We start from the raw sequence: 11,976 nt of genomic DNA on the forward strand, positions 1-11,976 counted from the left end.
AGCTTTCCACAATCCTCAATTCAAAATTTTGGCGATTTCAAGATTTTAGCTTTCCAAAATCCTGAATTCAAGACTTTGGCCGTTATCAAGATTTTAGCTTCTCAAAATCTTGAATTCAAGATTTTGCCAGTTCAAGATCCTAGCTTTCCAAAATCCTGAATTCAAGATTTTGTGCGATTTCAAAATCTTAGCTTTCCAAAATCCTGAATTGAAGATTTTGGCCGATTTCAAGATTTTAGCTTTCCAAAATCCTGAATTCAAGATTTTGCCGGTTCAAGATCCTAGCTTTACAAAATCCTGAATTCAAGATTTTGTGCGATTTCAAAATCTTAGCTTTCCAAAATGCTGAATTCAGGATTTCGGCCGATTTTAAGATTTCAGCTTTCCAATATCTTGAAATCAAGATTATGGCCGATTTCAAGATTATAGCTTTCCATAATCCTGAATTCAAGATTTTGGTCGATTTGAAGATTTTAGCTTTCCAAAATCCTGAATTCAAGATTTTGGCCGATTTCAAGATTTTAGCTTTCCAAAATCCGGAATTCAAGATTTTTGCCGATTTCAAGTTTTTAGGTTTCCAAAATCCTAAATTCAAGATTTTGGCCGATTCCAAGATTTTAGCTTTCGAAAATCCTCAATCGAAGATTTTGGCTGATTTCAAGATTTTAGCTTTCCAAAATCCTGAATTCAAGATTTTGGCCGATTTCAAGAGTTTAGCTTTTTAAAATCGTGAATTCAAGATTTTGGCCGATTTAAAGATTTTAGCTTTCCAATATCCTAAATTCAAGATTTTAACCGAATTCAAGATTTTAGCTTTCAAAAATCCTGAATTCAAGATTTTGGCTGCTTTCAAGTTTTTAGCTTTCCAAAATCTTAAATTCAACATTTTGGCCGAGTACAAGATTTTAGCTTTCCAAAATCCAGAATTCAAGATTTTGGCCAATTTCAAGGTTTTAGCTTCCCAAAATCCTGAATTTCAGATTTTCGGTCATTTAAAGATTTAAGCTTTCAAAAATGGTAAATTCAAGATTTTGGACCATGTCAAGATTTTAGTTTTCCAAAATCCTGAATTCAAGATTTTTGCCCATTTGAAGATTTTAGCTTTCCAAAATGCTGAATTTCAGATTTTTGGTCATTTAAAGATTTAAGCTTTCAAAAATGGTAAATTCAAGATTTTGGACCATTTCAAGATTTTAGCTTTCCAAAATGTTGAATTCAGGATTTTGGCCGATTTGAAGATTTTGGCTTTCCAAAATCCTCAATTGAAGATTTTTGGGGAGTTCAAGATTTTAGTTTTCCACAATCCTGAATTCAAGATTTTGGCCGATCTCAAGATCTCAGCTTTTCAAAAACCTGAATTTAAAATTTTGGGCGAGTTCAAGATTTTAGCTTTCCAATAACCTGAATTAAACATTTTGGTCAATTTTAAGATTTTGGCCGATTTCAAGATTTTAGCTTTCCAAAATGCTGAATTCAAGATTTTGGCCGATTTGAAGATTTTGGCTTTCCAAAATCCTCAATTGAAGACTTTTGGGGAGTTCAAGATTTTAGTTTTCCAAAATCCTGAATTGAAGATTTTGGCCGATTTCAAGTTTTTAGCTTACAAAAATCCTGAATTCGAGATTTTGGCCGAGTCAAAGATTTTAGCTTTCCAAAATCCTGAATTCAAGATTTTGGCCGATTTTAAGATTTTATCTATCCAAAATCAAGGATTCAAGATTTTGGCCCATTTCAGGATTTTAGCTTTATAAAATCCTCAATTCCAGATTTTGGCCCATTTCAAGATTTTAGCTTTCCAGAATCCTGAATTCAAGATTTTGGCCAATTTCAAGAGTTTAGCTTTCGAAAATCCTGAATTCAACATTATGGCCGATTTCAAGATTTTAGCTTTCCATAACCGTAAATTCAAGATTTTGGCCGATTTCAAGATTTTATCTTTCCAAAATCATGAATTCAAGATTTTGGGCGAGTTCATAATTTTAGCTTCCCAAAATCCTGAATTCAAGATTTTGGCCAATTTCAAGAGTTTAGCTTTCGAAAATCCTGAATTCAAGATTTTGGCCGAGTTCAAAATTTTAGCTTCCCAAAATCCTAAATTTCAGATTTTCGCTCATTTCAAGATTTTAGCTTTCCAAAATCCCGAATTCAAGATTTTTGCCCATTTCAAGATTGTAGCTTTCGAAAATGCTGAATTCAAGATTTTGGCCGAATGCAAGATTTTAGCTTTCTAAATTCCTGAATGCAAGATTTTGCTCGATTTCTAGATTTTAGCTTTCCAAAATCCTGAATTCAAGATTTTGGCCGATTTCAAGATTTTAGCTTTTTAAAATCCTGAATTCAACATTTTGGACGATTTGAAGATTTTAGCTTTTCTAAGTACTGAATTTAAGTTTTTGGCCGATTTCAAGATTTTAGCTTTCCAAAATCTTAAATTCACGCTTTTACCCGATTTTAGCATTTCTGGTTTCCAAAACCTGAATTCAAGATTTTGGGCGATTTCAAGATGTTAGCATTTCAAAACTCTGAATTGAAGATTTTGGCCGCCTTCAAGATTTTAGGTTTCCAAAATCCTAAATTCAAGATTTTTGCCCTTTTGAAGATTTTAACCCTCCAAAATCCTGTTTTTAAGGTTTTTTACGATTTCAAGATTTTAGCTTTCCAAAATCCTGATAGAGATAGAGCGACAGCTCTAGCAGATAGAGCGACAGCAGCAGCAGATAGAGCAGATAGAGCGACAGCTCTGACACAAAAACAGAAAGCGCAAAAAGCAGATAGAGCGACAGCTCTGACACAAAAACAGAAAGCGCAAAAAATACTTTTACCCTTTGTCACGCAATTTCAACCGTCATTACCAGGTTTGAAAAACATACTAATGGAAAAATGGCATTTAATAGAAAACCAGCCACTACTCAGAGAGATATTCAAGGAACCTCCCTTGATCTCTTATAGAAAAGGAAAGTCGCTTAAAGACATGCTTGTTAAAGCAAAACTGTAAAGGCTTATAACAACACAACGGTCACACAGCAGGAGCCGCGCAGGTCTGTCAACCCCATTTTACCATGCTTGATATTTTTAGACATGACCCCGTCCTGCGACGTGCCAGACAATCAGAATTTGAACATGTACAATGATACAAAAGAAGTAAATGTACCCAGTACATACGAATATTCAGATCTTCATCTTTGGAAATGTTGAATAGTAATATTTACTTATAAAGTCTATGTACTTTTCAGAGAGGACAATAACCTACATTGTTCAAATACTGACGAGAAAGCCTTCTATAGAAACACAACTGTATGTCGGATCGAAATTGCAAAAGACTCACGTCATTGGCCAGAATCTATGGACCAATAGAAAAACAGGCGCGCATTTTCGATCCGTTAAGTGTTATATAAACGGCTGTAACCTCTTTACGCTACCACTATCCATGAGATATACCTCTAGCAACTGACGAGATTCCCTAGTAGAATCGAAACTGCAGTCTTGCTTCAGCTTTTACATCTACATATGGAATATTCAATTCTCACCAAAGACGGTCAACTTAGACCACCTCAGCCAGAAGAAACAGATGAGTCTCCAATGGACGCTGAAGAGGAAAATCTACTCCTTGACGAGACAGAAGGTGAAGGAAACGAAAGCGCCATTACTGACGACTCTGAAACTATACCTGACTCTCAACCTACCCGCCAGAAGACAACAAGAGTTCCTAGAGAACAGTACCATAACGATAGAAAACGAAAACGGGACCAATCTAACGATCAGACCCATAACGGCAAAACACCACGCAGAGCCGCCGAAGCCGCCTCCTTAGAGACAAAGATTGAAAAATCAGAGACAGCCATCACGAAACTGAGAAAACACATGAAGGACAGAACATGTCCAAAGACACTAAGATACAACGTGCGTGCAAATATCACGCCAGACGAAGAATTTAAACGAGAAATAGGCTCGATTAGAAAAACTGCCGAACAAGAGTTCATTCACTCCTTAGCGAAGTTTCACCAAAGACGCATTGATCGTCTTCAGAACAAACGAAAAAAGGTTGAGAAGGATAAGCCTCACTTCAGGAAAGCGACCAATGTTGTTCAAACTAGAGAGCATAAGACGCCATCGGCGACTAGAGAAAACAATGTAATGAAAAGCACTGATGTAATTAAGTTAGCATCAGACCTCCAAGCTAAGTTCGACAAGTTCTCACAAATGATGTCAAAGTTTACTGATATTGAGAATAAACAAAGTGAATCGTATCCCAGTGTTCTCTCTGTTTCTAACAAGGGAAAAGAGAAGGGGATAAATAGTAAAACACTCACTGAAAGAAATCACAGGAGAAGAAAGCGGAAAAATGTCAAACACATTAAGCTATATAACGAAGCCATAGAGACACGCAAAAAACACATTAAGAACCTCTCAGACACAGAACTAACAACAGAGCAGATCAATTTACTCTCTCGGGGTTTGAAATTCATTCCAACTCCTGTCATGAAAGAAAACCAGATAAGGAGCCAACTAATTTCAGACTTTAACCAATTTGCCAGAAGGATGCGCCTCAAATACATTTATCATGGCAAAGATACTGTACCACACCCCTTCCATGTGAAGTCTAGTTGGATTCCCCCAGTTCAACGGTCAGTTGCTCTAGAATCCTATTTAGAGGAAGTCAAACTACGGCTAACAGAAGTGCCACTAAATAAACCTAAAAACAATCTGCCGCCTGGGGAGCGCCGAGCGCTCCGTGAACTTATTCAAAACAAAGAAATAATCCTTAAGAAAGCAGATAAAGGCACAACAACCGTCATAATGAAAAGAGAGAACAAAATAAATGAGGGACAAAAACAGTTGGATGATAGAAACAACTATCAACCTTTGGAAAAACCAATGGTTAAGGACACATCCCAGAGAGTTAAACACCTCATTAACACTCTACATAACGAAGGTTTCATTGACGAAATGACAGTAAAATGGTTTAACCAGACACCAGATCCGCCACGAATTCCAGTATTCTACACTCTCACAAAAATACACAAACCGACTTTAGTTGGAAGACCTATCATTTCGGGGTGCGATGGCCCCACAGAACGCCTCTCATCATTTGTAGACAAGCTACTTCAGCCAATAGCACAAATACAAGACTCGTATCTTAAAGATACGACACATTTTATAAGATTTATCGAAAACACTAGGGTGCCTAGTAACGCTTTCTTAGTCTCAATGGATGTCACCAGCCTTTACACGAATATCCCACAGGAGGAAGGAATTACTATAGTATGCAACGCATACGAAAAATTTCATGACAAAAACCCTCCTATAGCTACACACCTGCTTAAAGAAATGCTCAGTCTTATCCTTAAAGAGAACTCTTTCCATTTCAATGGGAAAGACTATCTCCAGACTCACGGAACTGCTATGGGCACGAAAATGGCAGTAGCTTTTGCCAACATTTTTATGGCAACAATAGAAAAGGAGATCTTAAAACAAAGCAGAAGGAAACCACTAACGTGGAAAAGGTTTATTGACGACATATTCTCTTTGTGGGACACAAACAAAGAAGATATAGATCTTTTCATTGAGCAAGCCAATTCTTTTCATCCAACAATCAAGTTCACTGCTGAAATATCACAAATTGAAACCACATTCTTGGACACGACAGTCTATAAGGAAGAGAGATTTGAGAAAGAAAGAATTCTCGACGTGCGCACACATTTTAAATCTACTGAAACGTTTCAGTACACTAACTTTAACAGTTGCCACCCACCAGGCGTTAAAAAAGGTTTTGTCAAAGGAGAGGCTCTTAGACTTCTAAGAACTAACTCTTCTAAAGTCATATTTGACAAGAATATTAAAAACTTTAAAACACGCCTTATCTCGAGAGGCTACCCAGAGAGTATGGTAGAAAAGATCCTCTCAGAAGTTAAATATGCAGATAGAGCGACAGCTCTGACACAAAAACAGAAAGCGCAAAAAATACTTTTACCCTTTGTCACGCAATTTCAACCGTCATTACCAGGTTTGAAAAACATACTAATGGAAAAATGGCATTTAATAGAAAACCAGCCACTACTCAGAGAGATATTCAAGGAACCTCCCTTGATCTCTTATAGAAAAGGAAAGTCGCTTAAAGACATGCTTGTTAAAGCAAAACTGTAAAGGCTTATAACAACACAACGGTCACACAGCAGGAGCCGCGCAGGTCTGTCAACCCCATTTTACCATGCTTGAAATCGGTCTAAATCTGGAATTCAGGATTTTGGAAATCTAAAATCTTGAAATCGGTTAAAATTTTGAATTAAGGATTTTGGAACACTAAAATCTGGAAATTGGCCAAAATCTGGAATTCAGCATTTTGGAAAGCTAAAATCTTTAAATCGGCCATAATCTTGAATTCAGGATTTTGAAAAGCTAAAATCTTGAAAACGAGCAAAATCTTGAATTCAGGATTTTCGAAAGCTAAAATCTTGAAATCTTCCAAAATCTTCAATTCAGGATTTTGGAAAGCTAAACTTTTGAAATCGGCCAAAATCTGAAATTTAGGATTTTGGAAAGCTAAAATCTTGAAATCGGCCAAAATCTTCAATTCAGGATTTTGGAAAGCTAAAATCTTGAAATCGGCCAAAGTCTAAAATTTAGGATTTTGGAAAGCTAAAATCTTGAAATCGGCCAAAATCTTGAATTCAGGATTTTGGAAAGCTAAAATCTTGAAATCGGGCAAATTCTGGAATTCAGGATTTTTTAAAACTAAAATCTTGAAATCGGCCAAGATCTCTAATTCAGGATTTTGGAAAGCTAAAGACTTGAAATCGGCCAAAATCTTGAGTTAATGATTTTGGAAAGCTAAAATCTTGAAATCGGCCAAAATCTGGAATGCAGGATTTCTAAAAATGAAAATCTTGAATTCGGGATTTTGGAAAGCTAAAATCTTGAAATCGCCCAATATCTTGAATTTAGGATTTTGGAAAGCTCAAATCTTGAAATCGGCCAAAATTCGGAATTTAGGATATTGGAAAGCTAAAATCTTGAATACAGGATTTTGGTAAGCTAAGATTTCGAAATCGCAAAAAATCTTGAATTCAGGATTTTGAAAAGCTGTGATCTTGAAATGGGCAAACTCTTGAATTCTGGATTTTGCAAAGCTAAAATCTTCAAATCGACTAAAATCTTGAATTCAGCATTTTGGAAAGCTAAAATCTCGAAATCGGCCAAAATCTTGAATTCATTATTTTCGAAAGCTAAAATCTTGCAATCGGCCAAAATCTTCAATTCAGGATTTTGGAAAGCTAAAATCTTGAAATCGGCCAAAATCTTTTAATTCAGGAATTTGGAAAGCTAAAATCTTGAATTCGGTCAAAATCTTGAATTCAGGATTTTGGAAAGCTAAAATCTTGAAATCGGTTAAAATTTTGAATTAAGGATTTTGGAACACTAAAATCTTGAAATCAGCCAAAATCTGGAATTCAGCATTTTTGAAAGCTAAAACCTTGAAATCGGCCAAAATCTTGAATTCAGGATTTTGGAAAGCTAAAATCTTGAAAACGGCCAAAATCTTCAATTCAGGATTTTGGAAAGCTAAAATGTTGAAATCTACCAAAATCTTGAATACAGGATTTTGGAAAGGTAAAGTCTTGAAATCGGCCAAAATCTTTATTTTTGGATTTTGGAAAGCTTAATCTTGAAATCGGCCATAATCTTGAATTTAGGATTTTGGAAAGCTAAAATCTTGAAATCGGCCAAAATCTTGAATTCAGGATTTTGGAAAGCTAAAATCTTAAAATCGGCCAAAATCTAGAATTCAGGATTTTGGAAAGCTAAAATCTTGAAATCGCCAAAATTTTGAATTAAGGATTTTGGAACGCTAAAATCTTGAAATCGGCCAATGTCTTAATTCAGCATTTAAGAAAAGTAAAATCTTGAAATCGGCCAAAGTCTTGAATTCAGGATTTTGGAAAGCTAAAATCTTGAAAACGGGCAAAATCTTGAATTCAGGATTTTGGGAAGCTAAAATCTTGAAATCGGCCAAAATCTTTAATTCAGGATTTTGGAAAGCTAAAATCTTGAAATCGGCCAAACTCTTAAATTTAGTATTTTGGAAAGCTAAAATCTTGAACTCGGTCAAAATCTTGAATTCAGGATTTTGGAAAGCTAAAATCTTGAAATGGGGCAAATTCTGGAATTCAGCATTTTTTAAAGCAAAAATCTTGAAATGGGCCAAAATCTCAAATTCAGGATTTTGGAAAGCTAAAAACTTAAAATCGGCCAAAATCTTGAATTCAGGATTTTGGAAAGCTAAAATCTTGAAATCGGTCTAAATCTGGAATTCAGGATTTTGGAAATCTAAAATCTTGAAATCGGTTAAAATTTTGAATTAAGGATTTTGGAACACTAAAATCTGGAAATTGGCCAAAATCTGGAATTCAGCATTTTGGAAAGCTAAAATCTTTAAATCGGCCAAAATCTTGAATTCAGGATTTTGGAAAGGTAACGTCTTGAAATCGGCCAAAATCTTGAATTCAGGATTTTTTTGAAAGCTAAAATCTTGAAATCGGCCAAAATCTTGAATTCAGGATTTTTGAAAGCTAAAATCTTGAAAACGGGCAAAATCTTGAATTCAGGATTTTGGAAAGCTAAGATTTTAAAAACCGCAAAATACCTTGTATTCAGGATTGTGGAAAGCTAGGATCTTGAAATGGGCAAAATCTTGAATTCTGGATTTTGCAAAGCTAAAATCTCGAAATCGGCCAAAATCTTGAGTTCAGAATTTTGGAAAGCTAAAATCTTGAATTCGGTCAAAATCTTGAATTCAGGATTTTGGAAAGCTAAAATCTTGAAATCGGTTAAAATTTTGAATTAAGGATTTTGGAACACTAAAATCTTAAAATCAGCCAAAATCTGGAATTCAGGATTTTGGAAAGCTTACTCTTGAAATCGGCCATAATCTTCAATTTAGGATTTTCGAAAGCTAAAATCTTGAAATCGGCCAAAATCTTGAATTCAGGACTTTGGAAAGGTAAAATCTTGAAATCGGCCAAAATCTTGAATTCAGGATTTAGGAAAGCTAAAATCTTGAAAACGGCCAAAGTCTTGACTTGAGGATTCTGGAAAGCTAAAATCTTGAAAACAGCCGAAATCTTCAATTCAGGATTTTGGTAATGGAAAATCTTGAAATCGCCCAAAATCTTGAATTCAGGATCTTGGAAAGCTAAAATCTTGAAATCGGCCAAAATCACGAATGCAGGATTTTGGAAAGCTAAAATCTTTAAATCGGCCAAAATCTTGAATTCAGGATTTTGGATAGCTAAAATCTTGAAATCGGCCAAAATCTTGAATTCAGGATTTTGGAAAGCTAAAATTTTGAAATCGCCAAAATTTTGAATTGAGGATTTTGGAACGCTAAAATCTTGAAATCGGCCAATGTCTTGAATTCAGCATTTGGGAAAAGTAAAATCTTGAAATCTGCCAAAGTCTTGAATTCAGGATTTTGGAAAGCTAAAATCTTGAAAACGGGCAAAATCTTGAATTCAGGATTTTGGGAAGCTAAAATCTTGAAATCGGCCAAAATCTTTAATTCAGGATTTTGGAAAGCTAAATTCTTGAAATCGACCAAAATCTTGATTTCAGGAATTTGGAAAGCTAAAATCTTGAAATCGGCCAAACTCTTGAATTTAGGATTTTGGAAAGCTAAAATCTTGAACTCGGTCAAAATCTTGAATTCAGGATTTTGGAAAGCTAAAATCTTGAAATGGGGCAAATTCTGGCATTCAAGATTTTTTAAAGCTAAAATCTTGAAATGGGCCAAAATCTCAAATTCAGGATTTTGGAAAGCTAAAAACTTAAAATCGGCCAAAATCTTGAATTCAGGATTTTGAAAAGCTAGGATCTGGAAATGGGCAAAATCTTTAATTCTGGATTTGGCAAAGCTAAAATCTTGAAATCGGCCAAAATCTTGAATCAGGATTTTGGAAAGCTAAAATCTTGAAATCGTCCAAAATCTTGAATTCAGGATTTTGGAAAGCTACAATCTTGAAATCGGCCAAAATGTTGAATTCAGGATTTTGGAAAGCTAAAATGTTGAAATCGACCAACATCTTGAATTCAGTATTTTGGAAAGCTAAAATCTTGAAATCGGTCTAAATCTGGAATTCAGGATTTTGGAAAGCTTACTCTTGAAATCGGCCATAATCTTGAATTTAGGATTTTCGAAAGCTTAAATCTTGAAATCGGCCAAAATCTTGAATTCAGGACTTTGGAAAGGTAAAATCTTGAAATCGGCCAAAATCTTGAATTCAGGATTTTGGAAAGGTAACGTCTTGAAATCGGCAAAAATCTTAAAGTCAGAATTTTGGAAAGATAAAATCTTAAAATCGGTCAAAATCTTGAATTCAGAATTTTGGAAAGCTAACATCTGGAAATCGGTGAAATTCTTGAATTCAGGATTTTGGAAAGCTAAAATCGTAAAATCGGTCAAAATCTTGAATTCAGAATTTTGGAAAGCTAACATCTTGGAATCGGTCAAAATCTTGAATTAATGATTTTGGAAAGCTAAAATCTTGAAATCGGCCAAAATCTGGAATGCAGGATTTTGGAAAGGTAAAATCTTGAAATCGGCCATAATCTTGAATTCAAGATTTTGGAAAGCTTAAATCTTGAAATCGGCCAAAATCTTGAATACAGAATTTTGGAAAGCTAAGATCTTGAAAGCGGCCAAAATCATGAATTCAGGATTTTGGAAAGCTAAGCTTTTGAAATCGCACAAAATCTTGAATGGAGGATTTTGGAAAGCTAGGATCTTGAAATGTGCAAAATCTTGAAATCTGGATTTTGCAAAGCTAAAATCTTGAAAACGGCCAAAATCTTCAATTCAGGATTTTGGAAAGCTAAAATCTTGAAATCGCCAAAATTTTGAATTGGGGATTTTGGAAAGCTAAAATGTTGAAATCGGCCAATGTCTGGAATTCAGCATTTTGGAAAAGTAAAATCTTGAATTCAGGATTTTGGAAAGCTAAAATCTTGAAATCGGCCATAATCTTGAACTCAGGATTTTGAAAAGCTAAAATCTTGAAAACGGGCAAAATCTTGAATTCCGGATTTTGGGAAGCTAAAATCTTGAAATCTTCCAAAATCTTCAATTGAGGATTTTGGAAAGTTAAACTCTTGAAATCGGCCAAAATCTGGAATTTAGGATTTTGGAAAGCTAAAATCTTGAAATCGGCCAAAATCTTCAATTCAGGATTTTGGAAAGCTAAAATCTTGAAATCAGCCAAAATCTAAAATTTAGGATTTTGGAGAGCTAAAATCTTGAAATCGGCCAAAATCTTGAATTCATGATTTTGGAAAGCTAAAATCTTGAAATCGGGCAAATTCTGGAATTCGGGATTTTTTAAAACTAAAATCTTGAAATCGGCCAAGATCTCTAATTCAGGATTTTGGAAAGCTAAAGACTTGAAATCCGCCAAAATCTTGAGTTAATGATTTTGGAAAGCTAAAATCTTGAAATCGGCCAATATCTTGAATTTAGGATTTTGGAAAGCTCAAATCTTGAAATCGGCCAAAATCCAGAATTTAGGATATTGGAAAGCTAAAATCTTGAAATCGGCCAAGATCTTGAATACAGGATTTTGGAAAGCTAAGATTTCCAAATCGCAAAAAATCTTGAATTCAGGATTTTGAAAAGCTTTGATCTTGAAATGGGCAAAATCTTGAATTCTGGATTTTGCAAAGCTAAAATCTTCAAATCGACTAAAATCTTGAATTCAGCATTTTGGAAAGCTAAAATCTCGAAATCGGCCAAAATCTTGAATTCATTATTTTCGAAAGCTAAAATCTTGAAATCGGCCAAAATCTTCAATTCAGGATTTTGGAAAGCTAAAATCTTGAAATCGGCCAAAATCTTTTAATTCAGGAATTTGGAAAGCTAAAATCTTGAATTCGGTCAAAATCTTGAATTCAGGATTTTGGAAAGCTAAAATCTTGAAATCGGTTAAAATT

At 34.7% G+C, this 11,976-nt stretch overlaps 1 protein-coding gene across 1 annotated transcript; it reads left to right on the top strand.

Annotated features, from left to right (window-relative positions):
• Window positions 1-4,001: 4,001 nt before the first annotated feature.
• LOC140921994 (uncharacterized) lies at window positions 4,002-6,201 on the top strand. Its single transcript, XM_073372015.1, has one exon. The coding sequence runs from the start codon at window positions 4,135-4,137 to the stop codon at window positions 6,142-6,144; it is 2,010 nt and encodes a 669-aa protein (XP_073228116.1). The 5' UTR covers window positions 4,002-4,134; the 3' UTR covers window positions 6,145-6,201.
• The last annotated feature ends 5,775 nt before the right edge of the window (window positions 6,202-11,976 follow it).

The sequence above is a fragment of the Porites lutea genome, chromosome 12 (assembly GCF_958299795.1).
Source record: "Porites lutea chromosome 12, jaPorLute2.1, whole genome shotgun sequence".
In the NCBI taxonomy this organism is placed as follows: Eukaryota; Metazoa; Cnidaria; class Anthozoa; order Scleractinia; family Poritidae; genus Porites; species Porites lutea.